Below are 27,754 nucleotides of genomic sequence, written 5' to 3'. Positions count from 1 at the left end.
CAGTCACACAATACACAGTCAGACACACAAAATAGGAGCATCTTTGTTTTTATTTTTTAATAGAAAAAAGTATTCAAAATAATACAACAGGAAGTATCCAGTAAAGATGACAACAAAAAAATGTGACGAGGTCTGTGTCTACATGGCGTCCACACACCCTCCTCTTCAGTGCTCAGGAGTGTATGCATGTGTGTGTGTGTGTGTGTGTGTGTGTGTGTGTGTCTCTGTGGGTTTATGTTGGAGAACACTGAACCAAAGCAGAAGTAGATCTATACAGAACACTTCTGATAGATGCACATAACAGGCTGCTGGTGAAATGAAATGGATGATATAATGTGTGTGCTTGCTTGTTGTAAATGTACATGCTCAGGTTGATGTTTGAATGAGTGTGTGTTGACGTATATACAATAAAAAAAGACTCACGTATGTGTTCGTGTCGGGTTTGTGAAGGAGGACGCATGGAGCTGAGACACAGACGCTCTGAACTTACTGCAGCTTCAGTCTGCCTGCTGCGGTGATGGGGATGATAATAACATTATGATGATACATTAAGAAAGAAGCCAAGAAGAAAAAAGAAACTGAAGAGAAAAGAACATCACAAAATAGGAGGCAAACAACTGAAAAAGTGAATGCAGAACAGAATTTTTAAAAAAAGTCCTTGACTTCAGAAGGCAGGAAGAGTTTTAAAGTTTCTAAATGGCCAGCTTGCTCTTTATTCTCTCTTATTAAAATATCACAGATGTCTTCTCCACACACTCATATTTCCTCCTCCATGGCTGTTGGAAGGCAGGCCAAAAAGTTCAGAGTGGATCCTAGTGATGTAGGTAACTCCTCTGCCTCCTCTGAGGGGCTTCACCACATATCGCACAAAGACTTTTGTACTTCCCGGGCCTCCGTTTTTGGGCCTTCCTTTGTCCAATAGCTGGGATTATATTTTCAGGGTTGGACAGACAGAGGGATATGGAGGGACAGTTGGAGGGATGTCCTGCTTGAGGATATAACTCTGTGACAGTGTCTAGTCATGTCGATGTGTGCCCTTCCGCCGTCACATCCTCCTCCATCTCTCCCTCATCTGTAAGAACCCATCATCGCACTTCCACCTCCATCTGTCTGCCAGGGGCCTGAAGGCCTGACACTCTTAAAAAGGGAGGGCTTGAGACTCTGAAGTAAGTGTCCTTTATCCCATTTTGTCTCTCTCTCTCACACTCCAACTCTCTATCTTTCTATTAAAATACTATCTTTACCATACGTTCAAAATCACACACATGCTCATACCAACACATAAAGTGTCTCATCACATCAGCGCCCCATTGGTAAAACACTGATTAAATTCTCTCTCTCGCGCTCTCTTTCTCTCTCGCAGGCACACATAAGCACACATGTACTCATTCGCAAACACTCACACACTCACACACACACTTGTGAGGCTCTCTGTAGGGGTATATCTTGGGGGGCCTCTGTGCTATGTCCCATCTTCCTCCTCCTCCTCCTCCTCCTCCGAACAGTAGTCTCGCCCCTGCAGAGAAATAAAGAAAGGTGGATAATTGGCATGTTTTCTGTCATCTAACTTAATCCAGCTGAGTGTAGTCAGTAATAATCTTCTTGAATTGACTGATCTGTCTGCATGCTAAAGAAAACCATGCACCTGTTACTCCAGTCATCTCTACACAAACTCTCGTCTATTTGCAAGTTCTGGCATAGAAAAAAAAAAAACTCTGGATGAGGCAGGAAAGTGCTGACAGGTGGGCAGTTCTGTTGTTTTTTTTTCTTCCATCAAGAGGAGACAACTTTACTGCCTTCCCTTCCTCTCCAGGGGCGGACTAACAGCATGTTTAACTCTACACTCTTCCTCTCTTAAACAAAGCATTCAAACAGTCTGCATTAGTAATACACTATTAAACAGTGTTTGAAGGTAGTTAAAAAATAAAGATGCTGCTCCAAAAGTAGAAGACTGCCTTTGAGACATAAAGTTTGCGTTTATCGTGAGCTTCATTTCACATCAATTTCACCGTAATTGGAATTAAAAATGTATTCAACAATGACATTTTTTTTATAGAGAGGATCGTTCCTTTTTAACTCTGCACCACATGTTTCTGACAGCTATATTTAGATGTCATTTTGCAAATAAGGGCTTAAGCCGCCATCAGGGAAATCATATATCTCCAGGTGTTTGAATAATTTTCTAATTAATTATTATTATTATTATTTTTTTACTTTTGTAGAACCCCATGTACCTGTACTGTCCTGTACATGTGCAAATGGCAATAAACATCTTATCTCTGTTTTTGACCTTTACTGACTCGAGAGAGTTTCCAGAGTTTTTTTCAATGGCTGAAGTTGATGGATAAAACTCTAACTAATTAGCTGAAAGAAGCTGAACACCTCGTAGATGTTATTGAACTGGGGAACAGTTTATATTTGTCTACAGTTTCATAACCAGGACTACTCCACATGTCAAAATAAAAATAAAAACATATGCAAGTATCTATTCCTTAAAATAATAAGCTAAAATGACTCTCTTTCTGCAACGCTTGTATTACTTAATTCAAGCTATGAAAAACTGAATACATCTCCCACCACCACAAATAAATACTTGATTGATTGCAGGGTTCAAAAACAAAGAAGAGCTGAATGTCATTTCACTGTTCAACTACATCTAGAGTCAGAAACACGTGTTGTAATTCAAGTGGCTTAGTAAGAAGAATGAGGGCTCATTACTGCAGTGTTGATCTCTTCCTCCCCCTCACACATGAGGAATGGACTGCTGAATATGTGAACTGATGGATGTTTCTATACTAGCCTGTCTCTTTAAATGTTAAGATGCAGCTGTTTCCTTAAACGCTCTGAGACCCCCTCGGCCACTTCTAATAGGCGTGCTAACCAGATACATGCACATGTATATATATATATTTAAACACACCCAACCTCACCTTCTCAATCTTCTCATCCAGCATCCTGAAGAATTCCTGCTGGCTCTCTGATGTGTGGATACTGGGAGAGAGAGAGAGAGAGAGAGAGAGAGAGGAGGGGCAGAGGAAGTTTGTAGTTAGGAGATGAAGAAGAGAAGGAGGGCAACAAATACATCATGAGAATTTTCCATTACACCCCCAACACAGCACATCAGTGTGTTCACACACACGCACACACACAACTCTCTGCAGTATAAGAAATCTGTCTTTGTTATGAGCCTGTGGGGGAACTTAAATTATTACTATATACAGTATTAACCCAGCCTTTCGTGCAATGGCTAATTACTCTGCAGCAAACAACATCCAAATATACACACACAAAAAGACATTTTAATATTAGCACACCACAGAAGTATACTAATGGACACAGAACACAGCTGTTTTTTAAATTTACATTAGATTCTAGTCCACTTACTTAGACTTGATGTTGGCAGCATTGACCTCTTTCTGCTGTTTGCCTTTGTAATGCACATTACTCTTCTCCTGAAAAGACACAAAAACACCATTAGTTTTCATTATCAGCTGATAATTCAGGGAAAAAAACAACTTATGTCATCCAACAGCCCAGCTCCAAACGTCACATCTGCATTATCAGATGATGTCCTCGCCCAGCTGGTACTGATTGCACAACAGCTTTAAGACATCAAGCACAAATATAGCTCATGTGGATCTGATAAAACTGTTGCGTCAGATCTGATGATGGTTTGCTACCAAACCTTCCGTGTTGGTTAAAGCTTTGTGCACAGTGTCCTGCAGAAGCAGAGCAGGATGCTCTGTCACAACTTCACCAACTAACAAGGTGCATGAAGAGCGAAAGGCTTGAAGAGGTCAAAATGCTCAAGCAACACTTGTATTATTTAAGGATCAACTCAATTAACAAATTAGACTGATGCGTTTCGGCTTGTGGCCTTCTTCAGGGTCATACACAGCGTATTGCAACAGTAAAATAAAAATATTATAAACAATATGCTGATGCACCAACCCCAAATATTGCAATGTGGACCTTCACCCCTCGTTCTGTGTATGTGTTAAGTGAGTGTGAGTGTGAGTGTGAGTGTGAGTGTGAGTGTGAGTGTGAGTGTGAGTGTGAGTGTGTGTGTGTGTGTGTGTGTGTGTGTGTGTTCGTTTCTGCTGGCGATTTTTAAATCTTTTAAAGGAAACAACAGTGATGAAGTGTTAGGCAACAAATACAGGTCGGACCACATGTGGAAGCTGTGCTGGCCTCCTTCCTGTCTGTGTAGAATGTTGTTGGGTCTTCCAGTATTTCATTCAACAACAACTATTTCAACAACTTGGGCAGCTGACATGTGTGTGTGTGTGTCTGCTGAATTCAAGATATATAAAAAAAACTCAAAAGCATGATATAATTAAAGTACTATCTATTCTAATTTTCCTATGGTTAATCTTTGATTTGGCCTTGAATTTTAGAGGACAGGAGGTGCAGACCCTCATGGTTGTAGCTTGTAACTGTAATAAAGCCAGGTTTTAAAATGTGGTAGTGAAAATCAGTGATAGTGCAAGACAACTTTTCTTTATCATCAGGATTTAAAGTTACTTTGGTCATTGTTTTACTGCTTTCTGAGACGCTAGTCAGTCTGTTTCTGGACACAAACAGTGTCTAACAAAACTGTACTTTCAAGCCATTTTGTGCGTCAAAAAAGGAGGTTAATATGCAAAAGCTTTATAAATTTAGTGTAAAATGTGCAAGATGGATTGGATTACTAGTTTACTTATGCAAGTTTTAAATCTTAAAAAATACTTCTCACTGAAGATAAAGAGTCCATGGGTTACAGGATGGAGTCAAACCAACCAAGAGATCGGCCCCCACATTCCACACACGCCGGCATGTTGTCCCTACCTGCGTGTGATGTGCCTTCTTTGTGTGTTTTCTCTTGTGTAGAACAGAGAATAAGTGTGTATGTGGGAGCTGTCGAGGCTGACGGAGCTGCCTGTGGACACAAACACGAGCCTGTTTGCTTCAGCTGATAAACTGTCAGGAAAAGGTCTGAGGCTATGTTTGGATGACAGGTTGTCAGTGGAGTTGGAGTTAGTGTGTGTGTGTGTGTGTGTGTGTGTGTGTGTGTGTGTGTGTGTGTGTGTGTCTCTCACCAGGTTCTCCTGGTTGCGTGCATTCACCCGGTTTTCATCCCCTCTCATGTACTTCACCTCCTCCACTCCCTTCATCTTGTATTCATCTGAGAGAGAGAGAGAGAGAGAGAGAGAGAGAGAGAGAGAGAGAGAGAGAGAGAGAGGTTCAGAAAAAACAAAAAAAAGTCAAATCAGGTCTCCTTCATGGTGGCTGGGAAGTGCAAACACTTTTACAAAAGTGTGAAACACTTTTACAAAATGTGAGACAAATTTACATTTTTTTTTTTTACAAATTTACAATTTATAAACAAAATTAAAAAACAAATCACCTTTACCATGGACAAAACAAATTAACATTTTTTTAAAATCCAATTTACAAGATGTGAAACACTTTTAGTGCTGAGATAAATTTTCAAGTGGCTGAACATTTTTACCAGCCCCCAAACAAATTTGCAAACGACAGAATATTGGCGGAAAGGGAATGTACCAAATGCCGGAAGTGACCCGGAAGTGATTGAGTGAGGGGTCATTTGATTGTTTTGGTGGAAAGACTTGGCGAACAGTGATATGGAGTGATACAGAGTTTGTGGTGACAGAAAGATGTTTTGCCCGTTTTGTGGAACTCATTTAAGCCAGATTAGTCAGCTTTCCTTTACGTGTGGATGGTCTCTAGAACTTTTAAAGGACAGCAATGAGACGGAAGGACCAGATATGCACTTCCTGGTCACGTCCAGCATTTGGTACATTCCCTTTCTGTCAAGATTCTGTCATTTGTAACGTTAAAAGTGTTCTGCCTCTTGTAAATTTGTTTTGCGCTTGTAAAAGTACTTCACATCTTGTAAATTTGTCTTGCGCTTGGTAAAAGGGTTTTGGGTTTGTTCATTTTGTTTTATAAAATGTAAAAATGTTTTTCAAAATGTAAATTTGTCTCTTTGTAGAAGTGTTTCACACTTTGTCATTTTGTTTTGCCTTTATTCTCACTGCATTTTGTCACAGACATGATGACTATACTATTGAATTAAAACATAATTTACCCAAGGTAACCTGATGACTAAAACCTGAAAATACAGAAAGGGAACATGACAGCTGAGGTATACAAAGGACACAAGTCATCTCCTTTCCTTTTTAGCTACAGCTTTATATCTGAGCGAAGAAAAAGTATGAACAGAGAGACAGTTAGAGGGAATACAAATGTATTTGAAAAAAATGGGACAGATAAGAAGGAGGAAGCTTGAGGGGATTAAAGATCAGTTAAAAAGCTGCTAGACTACATAGAAAGCTAAGACAGAGTTTTCAAGACAAACTCAGTGGCATGAAAGGTAACACGTCTGCAAATATGCACGGCACAACCCCCAAAACAATTCTGCGTCTTTCACATAGTTCTGGTTACTTGCATTACACTGTGCAATTCAGTGTTTTGAACCCATATAGCTCAAATAGACGCAACAACCAGTTACATATAGCAAGAGGTTCAACTGCTGGTGCTGGGCGATCCTGAGGAAGCTGCAGGCAAAACGTGTTGTTTGTTCAAAATAACATGTAGTAAAGTTCTTTTCAGTGTTCCACAGACTTTTGATTTATTTTGCGGTCAACTAATCAGTTTGTCAACAGAACAGGATATCTTTGGACAAAATTGATCAGGACAAACATGTCTTGAGTGAGAATGCACAGATGCATCAAAAGCACTTTTATTGTTATTTAAAGTTTAATTGATTAAGACTTAAAGTTAGGTCACAAATTATACTCTTTTTCAACAAGTTTAAATACGTCTGAGAGGTCCCCAACACATGTATGTTAATTCACTCCTGTATTTTATCATGCCTACAAACCCCTCTAATTCAGCCCAGCTGTTTCTGTATCTATATAGCTTTAAATGCGAGTGATCTGTGTCTGACCACACCCCTCTCTGGAGGGCTTGGCTACTTATTAGCTGCAACTTGTCAAAGTGTTTGACCTCTTATCACTTTTCATCTCTTTACTACTTTTCCCTGCTGTCTAACATCGCCCTGCTGTCTTCTTCTTTTATCCTGCTGTCAACTTCTTTTGCCAGTAAACTTCCATTCATGTCATAAATGCCCCTGTGTGGAGTGACACAGTAAGTCAAATTGGCAGGGAACAATGTTTATCATGCCATATTTTTTCTGTAAAATGTCTATATTTAGCCCAAGTGATTCAATAATTGTATCACACAAGTCAAGGAGACAATATACACTGACATGTATAATAATAATAACGTTTTCCCCAGCTCTATTGTATAATACAAAACATCCACACTAAAGTTTAGACAGACAAATGAAGTGGCAGAACTATAATTCAGGGAGTGATAACTGGCATATCCCTATTGCTCCTGACACAACTGCATTACTACGCATAACAGACCTAGAAGAGCGACAACAGGAAGAACAACTCCCACAGGTGCTTATGTCACACAATAATCAGCAAAACCACCTTAAATCTGACAGCAATGTAATGGATATGAAAGTCTAAAAGCTCTGCATACAGCACCTTTACGTAAGAACAAACCCCAGCTAACCTTGAACAATAACAGCACAGTGGCTTTCTGCTGACTACCTGGATGCTGGACATTTACCCGATAAAGAAGCTGAGACACTGATACACACTGCCACCTCTCTGCCTTATCTGCTGCACTCTTGTATTTTGCCCTCACTCTATCAGCAGTCTGTTTGTTTATCAATGAGTCTGTCTGTGCCACTTTGTACCCAGCTGAAGCCGCACCCCCTCCTCCTTCTACTCTGTTTGTTACAATCCACCTGGATCATGTGTGTGTGTGTGTGTGTGTGTGTGTGTTTGGCTTCCCATGTGTGAAGTCACCTGTGTGTCTAACTCTTGCATGTGCAAAAACCTCACTGTAAAGCCAAACATGGGCTGCACAGGTCTGCGCATGTGAAATCATTTGAAAGAGAGAGTGAAAGAGAAGGGATAAAAGTTGGCTCATTTAAGGGAAAGAGAAGAAACAAATGCTGGCAACTTTCTGCCGTTCTGTTTGTGTCAGGAATGTAAACGTGTCAGAGCAAAACAGCTCCTGTCCGAACACGCCGACACACACACAAACGGTTTTATTACACTACGCAGGCCCTCCAAAGTGAGTCCTCTTCTGTAAACATGCAGCACATTCAGTTACTGCAGAAGGAAACAGAATTAAGAGCCCGTTTATAATAGGGGCAATCCACATAAATTTAAAGCTATACAACCTGAACATTAAGGTGGATGCATATGATTAGGGAGGTGTACAATTAGCTGCTGCGGTGGGCCACATTAATAAATCTAAAAGGCTGTTTAAGAGGACTTTTCAAAAAAAAGAGTCATCTTGTGATTTGGGTGAGCTTCTTCCTGATTCGCTATAAAAAGCTGAATGTTTAAGGATCGTCACTGCGCTTAATGTGACGGGCGTACAGAGATCAAAGTGACCCAGCTTACGCCAATCAACACTCATCACATCACAGGCTTTCTTAAGTTTCAACAGGAGCAAAAAGTGGTCATGCTGTGTGCGTGTGTGTTTGCACTGGAGGCACTGTCACGACAAGGGTGTTTCGTCACACCATCACGCCAGACAAGGGTTTTTGGGAGTCAAGTACTATTTTAAGAAGCTGTGATTTTGTGATGTGGACATGTTTTTTTTTTTATCTCTGATTAAAGACCAAAGCTACATACTGACCTGAAGGTATTAACAGTCAGTGCATTATGCACAGGAGTGTGTGTGTGTGTGTGTGTGTGTGTGTGTGTGTGTGTGTGTACAAGTATGTTTCTATATTAGATAACGCTGGGTCTATGAATCAGCAAATTTTCAATAGCCATCTTTGGGTGTGTGTGGTAGTGTCGATGTATTTCTATCTTTGTGCGATTGTATTTGTGTATTTGTGTGTGTGTGTGTGTGTGTGTGTGTGTATGTGTGTGTGTGCTGTAGCCAGCCTGCCTGGCCTGTGGCTATGTCATTCTGTCCTTCCTGCTGAGTGTCCTCTGTCCCAGCCACTCTGGCTCCAGTCCATCATCCCCCGCCTGTTAGTGACATTTACACCTGAACACAAGTCTCATCTCTGACTAAATTAAACACACAATCACATCCGTCGAGGGGGAATCAGTTCAGAAACAAATATCTAAAATATGCACATAAATATGACACCATTACTTTGAGAAGTGCTCACTGCAACATAGAAGACTCGTCCCTTGTGAATAGCCTGATATCTCAGGCTGATATTAAGGCCCCCAAGTGTTTTAAGATACAATAGGACACAATACAATACGATATGTTGTCCTCTAGGTGTAATTTCTTTTGTACTGAATTGCTGGACACATTTAGCTGCCTCCATGGTACAGTAGCATCAATAAATAAGATGATTATGGTCTAAATGCTCTGCGCAAGGGTAAGGGGCAAATAATTCCTCAGAAATGGAATTAGTTACATCTTGAGTTTCAGTCAAACATAAAAAGACTTGGGCCGGCTGGATCTGTAACCTAAAAATGTCAATGAAAGCAGCCCATTCTAAATATGATGATGACTGGTGTCTGAGCCAATGGGATGACGTTTTGTTGGATACAGAGGATGTTAGCATGCATCTGGTATAATAGCTTTGATTGTAATTGTAAAAGTATTTAACAAGTCACAGATATCAGATGGAGATGCAGAAGTCTCTTACTGCTCAGGGAACATGAAACGCCAACCGAGCTGACAACAAATACAATCAAGGATGGTCAAGAGCTTAACATGATTATTATGAATGGGTAAACGATTCCTATACTTTAAAAGCTGTGGTTAAAAAAAAAAACAGGCTCCAGTTTTTTACATGAAGGAGAGGTCTGTGTGTAAACTTATTAAGTGCATACCGTAGTGTACATACGTACTTGAACACGTATGTCACTCTGTTGACATTCAGGGAGGGTTTTTTGAACTAATATGAACGATAATTCATATTGGGTTAACAATAGATTTATAATTAACGATAGAATTATAATTAATTGTTTAGCTTTGAACCATTTTTTTTTTTACTTAGTTCTTTCTTTTCATGTCTGACTGACTGAGAGAGAATCCTCTGAAATGTTATGCGTTAGAAGTTCATTCAAGGATGTATAACTGCTCTCTTTCATTTGTGTGTGAAAATATTTCCAAGGACTCTGCAGACCGATAAAAGAAATCTCAGTTCATTCAAGTGTCAGCTGTTCTGCCTGGCACTAATAAATCATTGTTGAGCCATCCTGTTTTCATTCTCTGGGAGTATAAAACAAGCCATAGATCCTTTAGCAGGTGCCTTTGCTTTAATAATCAATGAAAAATACCTGCTTTGTTTTAACACTATATTCAAAATGAGGCAGGCAGTAGCAGTGGATTCTGTAAACAGAACAGACCTTAAAATCACCCAGCTGCTCAGCACAAATCCTTGAACAAATAGTGAAATCTGTACGCCACCATGTTGTGTGTAAATGTTATTATGCAATCAGATAAACATACAGAACCACACACACTCCCTATGCCCCCTCCAATCTGCTCTGACTCTGTTGATTGTAGACATCAATAGCATGAAGTTGTGGAAAGTGTTGCTATTTTCCTTCTGCATCCTTCAATGTTTGTGTAATGGAGCTCAGACTCTTCCGGTAATTGTGCAAAGAGACTGGTGGGGGGGGGGGTTATTGGTGGACAAGGAGCAGGCCGTAAGAAAAATTGGGACACACACACACACACGCACACAAGGGCAGACAATTATGTTTGAGGTGGATCAGTGTGAGAGAGAAGAGGGCGAGAAGTGTCTTAATACATAGACTGATCTACACCATGCAAACATTTATAAACACAAATACACACACACAGTCTGCTGTGGGTTTAGATGTTTGTGAAGGCAAGCCAACTAATCTTTTCCGCCCTCCATCATGAGAAAGTACACCGAATGCAGTAGGGCAGTTTGACCCAGGTTGGAAAGGGTGACGAGTTTGGCAGGACAGAATGACGACACAGTTTGTGACACTGATTGAAATAATGAAAACAAAAAGAGGAAATAGAAAGCTAGAAGTGAAGAAGATAGAAAGATAAGAGGGGGATAAAGATGAGATGAAGGAAACGGGGCATCAAGAAAGGATGTTATTATCTCTAATCCACGCTATCCAGGTCACTTTGGTCTTCCACCTACACACGCACACACACACACACACACACACACACACACATAAATAGTAGTCTGAACCAGCCTTCACTAAGCTGAATTCCCCTTTAACCAACATCGAGAGCATGGGATAGGACGGGAGGAAGAGGGAGGAAAATAGAGAGAGGGGCGGTGAAAGGACAAAAGGTTGTGACCTAATGTTGTGCCAGAGAAGAGAGAAAAAAGAACTGGGGAGTTGAAACACTAAGAGATGGAGGCAGGAAGAGAGGGAGGAGGAAAGAGGAGGAAGAGAGGGGGGTACGGGAACCCAAAATAGAGAGACAGAAAGAGAGAGAGAGGAAGAGGAAGAGGAGAACAAGCCTTGAGTTGTGGAGAGAGAGAGAGAGAAAAAGAGACGAGCAGCAGTGTCAAAACACGTCATTTTTTTATCCTCTCTAGGAAAATGCTCCACTCCTCCTATCTCTCCTCTCGTCTGCTGTATCATTCTGTGGCTCTCTAAAAAGATGAGGAAATAGTAGAGCAGACAGAGATATCCCAAGGAGGGGTGTGGTTGGGTGAGGTTGGATGAGGGCATGCAGTAGAGTGAATAGCCGGGACGAGAAAGGAATCAGAGAGAGGTCCAGAAAGAGGGTGAAGAAGAGGGAGAATGACGGGTCAGAGGGAAAGAGGGATGATAGAGAGAGACCTCCTGTGGATCGTCATCTGCCACGTCCATCGGCTTGTGTGCAGTCATACCAGAGTGTTGCTCCTAATTCTTAATCGCTGTTAATCCCTCCACCACCCATCATCTCTCTCTCTCTCTCTCCTTCTTTAGCCTTTCACTTTTATATTTCTGTACCTCACTGCACTACAGCCAGCAAGCAATTAATAAAGCTAGAGCTGCAGTGAACCATTATATTTGTTACGGATTAATCACATTAATCAATCCTGTAAAATGACATCATGTTGGCTACGACTACAGTGTGACTTCTTCATAGACACTTATGAATAGGAGGAGGACTGAACCATAAAACCGTGCCCTACAATTAATGGATGACCCTCATAACTGTCCAAACTACAGCAGGATGAAATGTAAGAAGTATGTTAAAAATGACTCCCAAAGGCAAAGGTGACATCTTCACATCTAACACTTTATTCAGACAGAATAAAAAATAAAAAAACCCTTAATATTCTGTTTAAAATATGTAAAAAAAAAAAAAAAAAAAAAAGTGGAAGCAACTTCCTGGAGTAAAAAAGGAGAGGACTCAGGTAGAGACCGTTTCTTGAAGAATGAATAATGGATCATTGAAATTTTAGGGGGTTGATTGTTTGTCAATCTAATCCAGTGAATAATCCATGGGGTCAATACTCTTTGACTTTGGAGCGGGGTCTACTTTTGAACCTTGCTGTGATTTCATGTCAGATTTGTAAATAATCAAACATTTGTTTTCCTTTGGTTCAGTTTTATTTCAACATGTAGTTGCAGGTTCAGCTCAGTTTCTGCTCAACATTTGGAGGCTAAATCCTCGACACACAGATCACGACTCTGACCTATCACAATTTATTGCACATCATCCCCAATCGCTCTTCCTACATTTTCTGCATATTGTGTGTATATATTTATACAAAGACTGACAAATGACAAACTTCAACAACAAGAAATCTCCAGATTCTCTTGATGCAACTCATAGGCGTATTTTAGCAAGCCCTCACTGCCGTCTGAATCCACACACCTTTCAAACACACAGTTCCAGTCTTAAACATAGATTGTCTTTTAAAATGTTAAATCTCCTGCTCATTATGAGAGGAGATATACAGTTTTCAAACTTTAGAAACCTTTCTCCACAGAAACATGCAGTTCCAAACTCTAAAACACTGAGCTTCACATCAACTGAGCCAGCACAGAGTAATTGTTGCACTCTCACTAACTGGTAAGTTCCTCTCTCTTTCATGAACTTTCACATATGACTCCCATAAAACTGCAGTGTTGACAGTTATTGTGGGAAATGGAGAACTTAACACTCTGCCTATGAGCCATAATGAAGAGAATCTATTGCAACGGCAGATGGGGTGATGGGTCCGCACTGAGTGATTAACTGACTTAAATGGAGCAGTGAATCTTTTATTGACATCTGTGTGTGTGCATACTGACCACTGAAGAGGTCTCCATTGCTATAGGCCTTGCCGCGTCCCTCCTCATCGTTGGGCACGGCCGACACCTGCTTGGCCGAGGTGCAGCCCATGGCCTCACACTCTGAAAGCTCTCCTCATCGCACTCTCACCTGCGCAAGACAGAAAGAACCAGCAAAGAATTAACAATATTGTTCTGTTTTACAGCATTCTTTGAACATTCTTCCTTCTTCATTATCCCAAACAAACAGGGTCAGTCAATGTAAAATGCTCAAAAACTTAGTATGTCAAATCTATTTTATTCCACACATACAGTATAACACTTCCGAGGGGGGTTTTAAAAGCTACATGCATGTGTTGGAAAAAAGCCTTACATTCAGCTTTGTTTAAGGCATCCTATTTCTGACTTTGAGGCAGAAAGGCCTTGAACACATTATTTCCTCGCAGTGGTATCTTTCTCACACCTTGTGTTCAAGTCATAAATGTGGGTTGAGTGAGTCATAAAACATTAGTGGAAAGTAACGTGGGCATTTTTATGAAAGTGTTGTTGATTATAAAATTATCCTTGCAAGTGTTTCTTTTGCTGGCTGAGAATAACAACATTACATGTGGAGAGAGGGAGCGATAGGGGTGGGTTTGTAAATAAACTAGATAACTAGGCTTGAATAAAGTTGAAAATAAATAAGCAGTTCTGTTATATTCACATTATAGTTGGAGCAAAATACTCTGTTTACCACAAATGTTTTAATTTCTCATTTATAACTTATACAATTAAATCAACAATATGTAGGAATTTGGTTTTGTGCGCTTTGACGCCCACCGAAGGGCGTTAAGACTGAACTGTGGCAAAACACTCACAGCGTTAGGCCTCCGCTCAGTTTCTGTCACACAGAGATACAGCAATATTACCAAAATCTGTATAAATATGATTCTGCACGTGGCTTCAGCCTGTTTTTTGCAAACTGCATGTGAAGTTTGTGTATCTGTAATCCAACTGTTGCCATGACATCTATGTGCTGTGGCTAAATGGCTACAGTGGAAAGAGTAATTCATTAGTTGCTAGTTAAGGAGGCAGGTTAGTAAAGTTCTGAACTTATAAAGCTAACTTGAAGATCAAGAAGGAAAGAGACAACTCTTTGACGTAAGAGGGATTTACTTCTATATTTATTTATATGTAAGCTTGAGACATAATTTGATGACGATAGATGAACATCTGCACTTTGTAAAGCTGATTAAAATGAGACAAAGATGACACAGATAACAATACAGCCTAATCTTACATTGCAATCTGTTATGAATAATATCTGCTGGGATGTACACTCTGCTTCTTGCTCGGTCACTCTTTTTATATTGCTTCCTCCATCACTGTTCTCTGCTGTCTCTTAGCCTCAGCTATTGAATCAAACCCTACAGAGACGGGCTAACTGGCTTGTTGTTTTTATAACTGAAGGCTAGTGTGTGAAAACACAAGGATTCATTTGCAAAGCTGCCGAAGCAAACAAACAGTATTTTCTTAAAGGGGTCATATTATGCTTTTTCTGGTTTTATATGCTCTTTAGTGTGTTTTCCATGTGTCCTGTGCATGTTTAGGCACATCTATGTGCAAAAATTTTAAGTCATTTGACATCCTAATTACTTGATATTTCATTACATGGACAATTTTAAGACTTGGGTTTTTTGTTCACTCAAGCCAAATAATAGTCTGTCAACACAACACTGACATGATTTCAATCTGTTTAGTTGATACAGCTAACATGTTAGCAAACAGCTGTCAGATTTATAAATCCAGCAGACATGCAGCTACACTAGCATTTACCTGAACATGGCTCATAAGTACTTTACAGGTAAACTATGTTTACAAATGAGTGTCTTAAATGTACCCTCTATTGTTTTGAGGTGTGGATACATTGGGTATACAGTTTACATTGTTCAGTGGGTTTATCAAAGCTTCAAATTGCCTGCTGTAAATTAGTTTGAGAAGTTGCTGTCCGGAAATCAAAGAAACATAAGATGCAAGCCTGGGGACCAGAACAAACTCGTGTTTATATGACTCTGGCAGAAGAGTCTGATCTCTGTGTTAGCCAATCCGTGTTTATCCGCTACAATGGCTTAATATGATACCTGAAGGCCCTTTCACACATGCACTCTGACATTATCCAGACAATTTCAAGACATTCACTTCCTGATATTTTCAGGAGTGACCTTTCACACAGGAGTGGCACCTAGGTTCAGTGGGTTTATCAAAGCTTCAAATTGCCTGCTGTAAAGTGCAGGATTAATATCAATGCTATTATATACATATAATATATCTGTATGTCTATCCAGTTACATGACATACTATTTATGTGAATTATTCAGGTGGTGCAAGGCTAAAGAAGATGCTAAAAAGACAATCTCTCACTCTTAAAAATGCTCTTTATCACTGGAGAGATTTAGCAGACCAAAAACACATTTTAAATCAAATTTTATCAGTGGTTAATTGAATAAATCAACTTTGAAAACTGCTCTTTTTTTTTACCAACAGTGGCATAAATCACAACTACCTTTTCCATCATGACAATAACATAACACTTAATTTATGTTCAGAAAAGAGGAAAGCCCTCCCACACAGAGGAACAGAGACTGGACTGTTTTTCAATCACTGTCTGGCACAACACACTATGCCATGTCACTCACACATGCCATATGCTGTCTTTGACAGAGCCCATCTGACTGCTGCCAGTTCCAAAAATGGACACTCAAACCGGATTCAGGCAGCCACTGATTATCAATCAACAAAATGAAATTCGCTGTGCTAAGGGGAGAGGGAGTCTTAGATGAAGCAAGTAGAGGAGGCTAGAGAGGCTTTTAAGGGGGCAGAAAAACAAAGAAAGGGAGGAAGGGGGGCAGGGACAGGGTTCAAGTAAGGATGGAAAATAGGTGGGATAGAGAGAAGCCAGAGAAAAGACAAGTGTAGAGCTTCAAAAGAGCGCCGCCTGCTCGTCCTCCCTCCTTCAGTGATCCTCAGAGCGTTTGAAGTTGACATGAGGCCAGTGTTTACTCCTGTGTTTAGGCTGCGGAAAACCAGCCTCCACCTCTCTGGACAGGACACAAAGCACCAGGTGTACTGGGCGCAGGGAGGGGGTATGGGCTGGTGTGATGGGAGCTGTATTTATTATATAGATGTTTGTGACCATACTGTATGTTAGTATGGTTTTAAAGGATGTCAACCTGTGTGACTGATCATTTCTGGTCATGGGATTGGCTCGACCTCACAACAACCTCACATTTGATAAGAGGTACCAAAACTGGATGGATGAAGATTGGAAATGTCCCTGTACAGAAAAAAAATCCTGAAGAGGTATGACTTCTTGCCTCTTTTCAAATGTACCATTCAGTAACTAGCGACAGAAATGATGTGTTACTTTATAACTCCAGCCTTATCGGAAGGTATATGAAAGACAACTTCATTAATTACTGTAGTTCAGAGTTTGTTTACGAGCATCCAGTAAATTATATGTTTAAATAATATTGAAATTGGATAGTTTTAAAATCAATATTGGAAATTACATTGTAATAACTGAAAGCAAAACTATGAATAAAAGATTCAAGATTAGTTCAATCATACTTTAATTCCGCTGTGGATATTGGAGGTGTGTGTTTTAGGAATAGGGAGTGTGTATCTCTTTCTCAGCTCTTCAGGTTAAATGACAGTAATCTCTGGAGCCTAAACTGAGTTTACACATGAATTTCTCACAGGGCTGCAGGTGAGAGGAGGCTGTACCAAGGGAGATGGAATCACACACAAGCTTGGAGTGTGTGTGGTTGTGCATAGCAGTGTGTGTCACCTGTGGCCTGCAGCATGCGTCCCGGTCTAGCAAGCAGCTTATCAGCTCATTCCAGGCAGCCTGGGACACCTCTTATTACAACTGCCGCTCTGGAGCAACTCAATTGCGGCTCACACACACTTGCACACTCACTCACTGACTCGCACAAGCACAGCTGGAAGGTCTTAATGCAGTCTCAGCCGCGTCATCTCACAAAGACACTAGCGGCAAAGTTTAAAAAAATAAGCTCATCCGGCATAATCTTGTGACAGAGCCGCTTCAAGCGAGGATTCTGCGACGTGGTGGGCGAGGTTTGTACCCGGAAACACTGAGGCGGGGCCACATGCTACCTGTCAGAGAATCACAGCACAGTGAAGCAGATACGAGCAAGAGCCTGAGAGGACTACGGACACTGAAAGAGACAGAGAAAAATAACTTATAGCCATGCACTGGCAGACAGCAGACAGTTGATTATCCCTTTTTACTCTGGACTTTGAGCGTAAAACTGATATGAATATTAGATCAGCAAAGCGCAGATTTCCCTCTGAAACCACTGAAGGAACTGCATTGAGAAATGTGAGCAGCCTTGATAGATTTGACGTCTCAAAGGGGTCTGCAGTGCGTGGGCAGCATCTGTTTGAAGAGCTTTGTGTGAATTGAAACTTCAATTTGTGAATAGGAACAGGCTATAAATAGGCCAAGCAAGCCCAGAGCTATTGTTGTGTGCAGGGATAATGTTAGGCTGTCTGAATCTGTAAACCAAGCTGCTATCACTTGGCTTATATATATATATAAGCTATGGCTAGTAGGTCAAAGCTAAATACACCTTTAAATAAATAAGTAGGCCTGTAATAAGGGGAGGGTACGGCTACAAAGACACAACAATCAGTTATCTGTTGAAGTACAAGTAGTCAGGTCAACTGGTCAAACTTGTGTGTTTTTAAAGATGCTAGTGATTACCAACACCTTGAATTACTCATGGTCTTAAACCCAAGAAATCATAGTTAGAATCCTCATCGTAAGTTTTTTTCTTTTATTGGTGGGGTGGGGGGTGGTGTCTGGTTTAATGAGAGTTAAGGTGGCGTTCCATTTTCCTCAGATCTCAGAGCTGGTAATGACGCCACACCCAAGTCAACCATGTTCCATTTGCACGTCGGACAAGCAACATGGACGCTACCAGGAGTCCCTTTCTTTTGTTCGCTAATACCTGACAATTACAACACACAACGTGATAGTTTGCATACAAAATTAACATGAAAACATGTCTAAAGATAGATCATGCATGATACATCTCAGTGTGACTGATTTAATTACACAAAAAGAGGACTAGGCTCCTAATAAAAACAATAGTTACAGATTAATCGTTACTGTTGATGCATGTAGAAGGCATGTTGGATTGTATCTCAGACTATGGAGTGGCTACTAGTTTCTGAGTCAGAATTACGACTTCAGGGGGGCGTTCCTGATGACTTAACAGACGGAAACTCCAAAATTTCCGACTTCTGAGATCAAATGAAATGCACAAATAGCCCAACACACAGTTCAATGTTTGCATTTTACTTCAATCAAATATTCACTCATTTTAGGGACTTGATCTGTGTCGATTTTGTTGCCCACTGTGAACAATGCGTTAAATCCTATCTTTTGCTGATCTTTCTTGTACATGTGTCAGTCGTGTTTTCTGAAAAAAACAAACTCATCTTACAGTGTTAAACAGTCAAACGCATCAATCACTGTAAAAGTCTTTTGTGCAGAGATGTCAACAACAACAATAACAAATTGTCTAAAACCATCCAAGGAGGTGTACCACGAGGCAAGATTAGAGGGTGAAGTGGGAATGTTGATTCTAAAGTAGTTTAGGGCAATATATTTTTGGAATCATAATGTTAAGTGTGTAATGTCACAGACCGAAGCCATGCAATTACAGTAACACAAAGGCCTTACATCACAGCCTATGCATTAGGTTATTGATCTTCCTCCCCCAACCCAACCCCAGTCTCTCTCATTTTTTAACATCCTGTTTCATGTCAAAGTCACACTTTTAACATAGGCAGATCACTGTTAAAGACTGATAAACTGTTTAACATGGCTGGTTTCCCAGCAAAACACAGACACTGCAATTGATTAGTCTTTAGGGATCATCACATTTTAAGTCAACTCAATAAATTAATTAGACTTTGATATGGTCAAATCGGTTACACCGCTCAAATCATGTGTGTCATTGTTAAGGTTTAGATGGGTTTTGTGTGTAGAAATCACTTTACTCAGTTGTATCTTGTTCTTTAATATAATTGTTGCAATTGTATTTGTATTGTTGATACCTTGGCAATATCGTCTTGACAATCATCCATGCTAAAAAAGCAAATTGAGTTGAACTTAATTGATACAGAATCCTGGGCATGTTAAACACACTAGATGAAATTTGATTGTATACCTAATAGTCTGGTTTGCTTTTGTAACTTTTTAGGCATCATTTTTAATTCAGTCTGTTTCACAACCAGATAAAAACTCCTCACAGTAGCATTGCAGAAAGCTCCATATTTCTCAGAAATATACGATTCATTTTCAACTTTTTTCTCTCAAGTGCTTCAATAAGGCAGTGACTCCCATCCTACAAAATCATGAAATGATTACCAAAGAAGGATGTGAGAAAACACAAACTTTTCTGCAATAAACTTGTGTATCTTTTGTGACTACATTGGTTTTTGGCTTGTTTTATTGACAAACACTTGTTTCTTTTACCTTTTCAAGTCTTTAAATGAACAGTCAGAAAGGGAAAATTTGCTTTTTGATAACTCGCACACTGTTTTGTATTTAAAAAAAAAAAAACCCTCTGAAACACAAAAGAGATGTAAAACTGGAATATTCCAGAGTGCCAATGCTTAAGACACCTTTGCATCCTCTTAGTCTTTTGCATGTGTTTCCATACGATCAGTGCATACACTGTTGGCAAAGGTTGGTAACACTAAGCTCTGCTCTGTGCAGCCGCTCAGCGGTGCCACATGTTAGCCCACAGAGGGGCGTTGCACAGTGTTGATTTAACCCACAGGACAGCTGCTGTGTGCTACTCGCAGTTTGCCTACTCCTGTAGATGTGGAAGTGTGTCAATGGGGCAGGCTTAGTCGGGGAAGTCAGCTAAGACCTCATATCTACCAACTATCTTGGGCTCCTTCTGTCACAAACACACATAAACGCATACACAAACACAAGATGAGCCTGCATGATCTGATAAATCACTTCATCGTCTGAAGGGGATAAGAGCTCTTAATACCAACTGGCACACACATCCACCTCAGGATACACACAACTCTTTCCAAATGCGTAACATTCATCACGGACACGCTTGCCAAGGCAAAGCAAAGTAGTAGCCTAATTTAGATATAAATAAGAGTGATGTCAGCCTGCAGGTCAACCTTCATTTCCAGCTAAACTTACCCCAGATTTGGCAGCGTCTTCTGTTCATGTTTTTCCATGTGTAACCTTAAATACGGAAAATCAAAAGTATAAACCTCTGCAACTCAAAAAGCTCTCAACTCTCTTACATGCACACTGAGGCTAAAAAGAAATAATTAACACATGGCAGAAGACCAAGGCCTTAAAATGAGAACAATTTGGCAAACACACTGGCTTACCCATGCCTGAATATCTCGAGGTGGGGACGTGACCTACTCTCAGTTGAGTGAATAAGCCTTTATTTACTAGTCAGTTTGTCAAAGGTGGAACTCAACAGGACTGTGCAGGGGGATGCGAGTGTATATGCTTGCATAAACACACAAAGCACGCATAGGCTCAGCAGTGTGCATCAGTGCAAGGGTTTCTGAAGCACAGGTTTGTGCCAGAGGCAGAGCAAACGACCACAGAGCTTGAAAAACTGGCCGAGCAGAGTTTCGGGGAGGTGTAACAGGTAATCTTTTAGCGGATGGATTTGCTCGTCAGTTTTTGTCAGTTACTGCTGCTGCAGTAGGAGTGGCTGACTGTGATTCAGCATCGTGGTAAGGAAAAGAGATTTGAAACCATGGGAAGGTTAGTGATGACATCAGCGTGTGGTCAAAGCCACAGGGAGACGTGCAGAACAGCCACCTGTGACAGAGAGCAGAGATTCATCCTCTGTTTCATCATGCTGAACTACTGAGTGTTAAGCCAGGCTGTGCTGGTCAGTGCATTACAATATACTGCAGTGCTTTTGTTACAGCAAAGTTTGGTATCAGTTAGTAGGATGACTCATAGTCGATTCCTAAATAACACGACGACATGGGAACTAGTGCAGCAGAAGTTAATGCTTGATTTCATAAAAACATTTTATGATGTTGGAAGGGGGAGGTCGACTCCGGTATACAACACTACTCGAAGGGGCTGGTCAATATGATCAAATGATGCACCACAAAAGATAATAAAACAGTATATCCCTTTATTATATCCACTGGTATTAAGCTATAATCTTGGCAATATTGTATGTTAATCGATGAAAGGGACATTTTTAAATTGCAAATTTAAAATTGGAGGATTTTTTAATACACCAAAAAGTCATATACTACTTTTTATCGCTAGATTTCATTCAAAAAGACATTACCATCAGTTTTCAAGAAACAAATCCACACTAAACATTGCCATACATTTTTTTTATTAACCATAAAATAAATTGATCATATTCACCACCACACTTATTTTTTTCTTTCAATATTCTAAAGAAAAAGGTCAAAAGCATTCTCCTGGAAATGTGCGTTTATGTTATGTTTTCAGCTTGTATTTTTAAAATGGTAAATGGACTTGAGCTTGTATAACGTTTTTCTAGACTACTCAAAGCACTTTTACACTGCATGTCACAATCACCCATTCACACCCACACACCGATAGTAAAGGCTGCTCTGTAAAGTGTCCATCCGTATTAACTAATCCCATTCATACACATTCACACGCCACAGATGAAGCAGCAGGAGCAACTTGGGGTTAAGTGTCTTGCCCAAGGACACATCGGACATGTGGCTGCAGGAGCTGGGGATCGAACCCCCGACCTACCGACTCTAACAACTGAGCTACAGCTGCCCCTTGCCATGGCTCAGTATTCATGTCATAAAATCTGTGTTGTCATTAGTCAATAAAGAGAAAGAAAAAATAATAATAAAATAGAATAGCTCTGTATAACTCCCAATCTGTGTATAACATCAAATAAGTACTTTCCAATTTACTAACCACAAAAAAATCTTTATATTTGCTTTCATTCAAGCAAAAATCTAAATGTCATACCTGAAGTAGAATCACTGCTGTGTGCTGCAGTTTGTCCACTGTGTGTCTGCCTCTCTCTGTGACAGAGCAGATCTTCAGTACAACTCCTGGGCCAACAGGCCATAATATTTACTCTAGCCAGGCAGCAAATGCTGCACCTCTCCTCTTGTCCCAGTTTAAGCACTCCATCAGTCTGACAAGCCTGGGACCGCCGCGCCAACACACACGACAGTGGACGGTTAAGGTTTCTCCTGAGTGTGTGCTGTTCCTTAAAGCTCCCCTGTCTTTCACTGACTTTGCTGTTGCTCTTTGGTATTTCTTACTGTTGCACAGAGGGGGGACAAGTGGTTACAGAGGGAGGGATGGATGTAGAGACAGAGTGAAGTCGGGGTGTTGGAGGCAGATACAGGAGCTCCTCTGTTCTGGGGGGGTAAAAATGTAGCCTGGCCGTGTGACTGACAGCGAAGAATACATTGCACATAGCTGAAACATGCACTGGTGCAGGAATAAGAGCAGCTTTTAGACAAGTTGTTACAAACATGATCTTTGACAAGAGGCCTGTGTTTTGACTTCAGGCCCACAAAGTGGAGAAGACAAAAAGTGGAGATTAAATTAAGAGATCTGCATGGCCGACAAAAGAGTGACAACATAAAGTCGTGGATGCGAAGATTACTAATAAGTACCCTAGCCCAGCACGCTAGTCTAACTGAAATCTGAGCATTATTAGGCCACAACTCGGCGCAGCCAGGTAGAACCAAACCACACAAAAACGGATTGTTCCACTAAACAGAGTCTGTCCTAGAGGATAAGATGTCCCCTCTGATGGCCATTGGCTTTTTGTAGCCCTGGCTTCTCGAGAGCGAGACAGATTCCCTGAAAGAGCAAAAAAAGCAAGTTGTCATGCCTGTTTCATTGGCTCTGAAAACTACTGCTCTGTTCCGCAGCTTCCAGTTTGTGACTGAGGTAAAAGCAGGTCAGAGCCCGAGGTGATTGGTGGGTGAAGAACACGATCAAAAGGGTGGAAAAGTGAGTGAAGCAATGCTTTGTTAAAATTTTGACTGGCCAGAAACACCAACAAATTCAGGAAGAGAATAGCATCATGTGGAACATTAAGCCAGCTTTAAGTTTAATAGTTGCACTCTTCTAACACACAGATTGCAAAGTTCTGTCTAACCTTGGACTGGAGGACATGTTATTCTTCAGATGAAGTTAAGTGGTGTATTTTTAGCCTTGACAGTTACTGTGGTCTGAAGAAGAATCATATAAGTCTGTGCTGGCTGTGGTTCCTCATACGTAAAAGGACGGCTTGTAATTGCTGACAGTAAAGCTTTAAAAGGTGTTCTACTTTTATGTTTTTACCATCATTGCTTTTATGTACTTAGTATGTGGGAGTAAGTGCTTGTTCATCACATTTGCTATCAGACAGCCTCACATGGCTGATAGAGCTGTCCTACTTCAATACAGCCGACATACAAGGTCAAGCATGTTTATGTCTTCTAATCCAAAACCATCTGAATTGCAAACAAACCAACCCGCAAAATAGAAGAATAACAGCATTAATATTCATTCAAAATTACCAGAGCTGAAGAAAATACGTATCAATCTGTGTGTAATTGGCAGGCATGCAGCAGGATAATTGGCAAAGCTGTTTCAGATGTCAGCCTGTGAGTGAATGAAGCATTGAAATGTTAGGGGTGCTTTACAGAGGATCTGCAGGTGAGTCTGTGTTTGATTGCTCTACGCTGCTGGTGTGATACAACACCCACAATGCTACTCTTTCAGATGCAAACCAGCTCTTTTCTATGTCCATCATCTGGCACACAGTGACGCACATGCCACAGGAACACGAGGAAACATTTAATGCATTAGATTTTTCAACAGGTTTAAATCAGCTATCTGAGAGACTAATGACAACGAACATGAGGTCATTGTTATTCACAGTCCACCAACACTACAGCAGTTTTGTGGATTTAAACGTATCACAATATAAATGTATGCAAAAAAAACCACATTTACATTATCTTGACAAATGGAGTTATTTGACTATTAAGCAAAAGCCTACTTCTTTTGCATTTGTTATTTGGCACAAAAAAAAAATACTCGTTCTTGATTTTTGAATCATAGCTTGAACTTGAGGGAGAAAACAAATCAAAACAAACAAAGACAATTGTATTGTTTTTTGGGTTTTATATCACAGAAAACTAACCTGTAGTTTTGGGATCTGCTCGGGTAGGGGTTATTCTTTTCCCTAAAAATGATAATTCAGCTCGACATCAATAGACAATTTAATTATTGCCTGACCCCAGTCATCAATCACTATCATAGCTGTTACAAGAAATCATTGTTCAGGCGTCAAGCAAAATCAGAACTGTACATGTTTCCTGCATTTTATGATTCTGCAATGACATGACAAAACTTCTGCTCAAGTGATACACTTATCCCAGAAAAGAAAACTGCATTGCCCAAATGTAACCAATTCACTTCCACAGCACATGAGATAATTAGCTGTAGTCTTGTCATCTTTGTAGACAAAAACTGTGAAGGCAAACCCACACGTTCACGTTACGATCTGCATCATTAATTAGACTCAACAACTTTTAGATACAGAACCCAAGTAGACCGTTTGTTGTTCCATTTGAACTTTCACCAGTCTTTTTATTGAATGTATGGTCTTTAATTCAAGTTTTGTATCACTGTACAGAGATTCACACAGCACTTCAGAGTTAGTGTACAAGTGAGAAAGATAAGAAAAACCTGGCAAGCTATTGAAGCTAACTCATTGCTGGACCCTGTCTCCATATCCCATCCCAACTGGACTATGAACACAAACTGCACTGTAAACACAGTCAGGGACACGGAGACCCACTGCTTTATCATGGGACAGACACAAATACACAAATCAGGCATGCAGGCTGCACAGCCTTCTGACTCAGAAGATGACAGTCAGAAGACCACCAATATTAGAAAAAGCCCACAACCACTGATCTGCATGTCAACTGCAGTGCAGATAGACAAATATAGTCACGCAAAAACAAATAGTGACGCAGATAATAAAAACAAAACAAATACCTTGAAGGTTTTTTGCTTCATCTTTTGTTGCTTGAGTTCTGATGTTTCAGTCAGGTGGTAAAATATGATAGGCCAGTAACCTACACACACACACACACACACACATAAGCCAGGGGGATCGTGTTGCGCTGTCCAAAAGCTTTATGCAATATATCGACTGCCTCATCACACCTGACAGCAATAAGCACTGCTACGCAGGGCACACAGTGCACACAGAGCAAATAAAGTTGATGTTAGATACAGCCATGGGAACTCCCTCCTACACCCACAAACGCACACCCATAGACAGACGGAGGAGACATACTGGTAACCATGGAAACCCTCCACCTCCTCAAGCTGTGACATCACAGGTGTTGCATCATGGCCCAAAACAGGCGCCAAATAACCACCTGAACTGCTGGTCAATCAGCTAAAGGGGAGGAGAAAATTCACATTTCTGTCTTTCTTGTTGCAGCCAAAAGAGCATGCACATGCACACCAACAATGATAGTGCAGGAGGATGAGAGAGAGAGAGAGAGATGGAGAGAGAGAGATGGCGGTAGATAGATGAAGAAAGATGGTCACATAAATCAAGCAGGGAGGGGGACATAAAGCATCCACTCACAGGATTGCTGTCACTTGATGATAACCTATATAACCTATATAAGCTGCTGGGTGACAGGATGTTGTGATCTGTAATGCTCAGTTCCACCAACCTACTTTCACACCAGGGTGCTGCACAGCCCCCAAATGGATGTAATGGTCTGGTGTTGTTGATCACATGAGGAAATCTACAATAGCAAATGGCCATATGGCACATTTGAACGCAGCAGCGAGCCAAGCAGGAAGGCATGGAGTCACATATGCTAATGTGATGGTGTAATGTGATGGTGTCTGAATATAAAAAGAATACATTTGGACTCAGGCTAAGTTTCAGTTTATGAGCTGCCTGAAAGTGAGTCTGTATTTCAAATGTAATTCTGGCTCCTTTGACTTTTCTGATGTTACCCAGCAGCAGACCATGTCTTCCCTCAGATGCAGACAGATGGAATGAGCAACCTATAGCTTCTAACCCAAAAAAGCCTGTAGGTTAACCGAAGGCAATGGTTTCCTCCTATCACACACGAGATGAACAGCTGTAGGTCAGGCCACAGAGCTCAGTCCAGTCCCGGGGCTCGAGCTGCGGCTCAACAGCTGTTTCCAGCTGTGCGCTTTGTTCCCTATAGGCTGACTCTCAGGCAAACATTCTCCCTTTGTATACATAGTTTCATATCCAGAAAAGGTTCACGGCCCCATAGCATCCGTAAACTCAGGTCTAGTCTTTCTTCAGTTGAGTGTTTCCCCTTCCAGCAAACGGCCTCCCAGCGGCGGCAGGGCAGGGAGGGAAGAGTTGGCACGAGCCAACCAGGATGTGTGGAAAATTTGAAATGCGCTGAGCCAACAAGAGCCCGAGCCGAGCGAGCATATTGACACACTCCAAGCGAGGAATATGCATGCGTCTCAATTTAAGCGAACACATAATGCTTTGATTAAAGCTGTTTCAGCGCTGCAAAAGATCACCACAGCCCCAAAAAAACAACAACAAAACATCGACGGAGGTGTGCAGGAAGGCAAAGCGCCGGCTAATCACGGTACACTCAGGAAACAACAACAAAAGATTGGAGTAAAGAGAGAAAAGAAACCACAGACCAGGAGTGCAGTTAACACTCGTGGATAAATGACACCGGTGGGAGACGATTAACAAGTATTACACCCTGGTACTTACTCAGATGAACCGGTTCCGCTCGGTCCACTGAAGGATAGCCGGTCAGTCTTCCGGGCTGCGAGTCGGGCGGGATCTGCGCTATGGAGACTGGAGAGCAGCTCAGAGCCTCGAGGACTGAACGTAAACTGTGGCTTGCGTCATTTCACCAGGATGCCACTATTGCGCGCAGCAATGCAGCCATCTTGCTGAGGAGTGCCCCACCAACCCCAGCAACCTCTGCTGGACCTGACACTGGACTGCTTTCTTTTTTTTTTTTTTTATGATTCTCAGAAATTGAAGTGACCCACGTGAGCAAAGATGAGCAAAGACAGCCTGTGGCGTTGACTATTTGAAATGAAGAATATCTGAGGGAATTGTGTCAACGCAAAAAAAAAAAAAATCAGTTTCATTTCCTTCCCCCCCCCCCGCAGGAAAATATCTGTTTCATGTTACTTTCTACGAGTGGTGGAAAATAACTAAGAAGGCTGCTTTATTCAAATAGGCCATACTTCAATACATTTTCTAGATTGAATACTTGATACACTTTTCCAAAAGCTATATGTAGTTTTCTTGCAGATTCAAATTGTGCATAGGTCTACTACAGATGAAAATCAGTACCTGGTAACAGTAGAAAACTTCTGTTAACGTCAGTGTCAG

The 27,754-nt window shown here is 40.9% G+C and overlaps 1 protein-coding gene across 2 annotated transcripts; it reads right to left on the bottom strand.

The window, feature by feature from the left end:
- Positions 1 to 32: 32 nt before the first annotated feature.
- Positions 33 to 27,431, bottom strand: zgc:92140 (uncharacterized protein LOC447854 homolog). Of its 2 annotated transcripts, XM_020632118.3 has the most exons (7): positions 27,119 to 27,431; positions 25,375 to 25,454; positions 13,299 to 13,428; positions 5,079 to 5,164; positions 3,385 to 3,452; positions 2,931 to 2,991; positions 33 to 1,516 (listed from the first exon to the last, which is right to left on the bottom strand). In XM_020632118.3, the coding sequence occupies exons 3-7, from the start codon at positions 13,387 to 13,389 to the stop codon at positions 1,463 to 1,465; spliced, it is 360 nt and encodes a 119-aa protein (XP_020487774.1). In that variant the 5' UTR covers positions 13,390 to 13,428; positions 25,375 to 25,454; positions 27,119 to 27,431; the 3' UTR covers positions 33 to 1,462. The 2 variants fall into 2 exon arrangements, with proteins under 2 accessions (XP_020487774.1, XP_020487772.1); XM_020632116.3 differs by lacking the exon at positions 25,375 to 25,454 and having other exon boundaries at positions 27,119 to 27,428.
- Positions 27,432 to 27,754: the final 323 nt, after the last annotated feature.

The sequence above is a fragment of the Labrus bergylta genome, chromosome 6, assembly GCF_963930695.1.
Source record: "Labrus bergylta chromosome 6, fLabBer1.1, whole genome shotgun sequence".
In the NCBI taxonomy this organism is placed as follows: domain Eukaryota; kingdom Metazoa; phylum Chordata; class Actinopteri; order Labriformes; family Labridae; genus Labrus; species Labrus bergylta.
This window is presented reverse-complemented; position numbering and strand designations above follow the sequence as displayed.

Coding starts and splice junctions, on each gene's coding strand:
- zgc:92140 (XM_020632118.3), bottom strand. CDS start 13,389: ATGGGCTGCACCTCGGCCAAGCAGGTGTCGGCCGTGCCCAACGATGAG. Junction 3,453..5,078: donor CACGCAACCAGGAGAACCTG/GTGAGAGACACA, acceptor GTGTCTTTTCAG/GAGAAGAGTAATGTGCATTA. Junction 2,992..3,384: donor GCTGCCAACATCAAGTCTAA/GTAAGTGGACTA, acceptor TCTCTCTCCCAG/TATCCACACATCAGAGAGCC.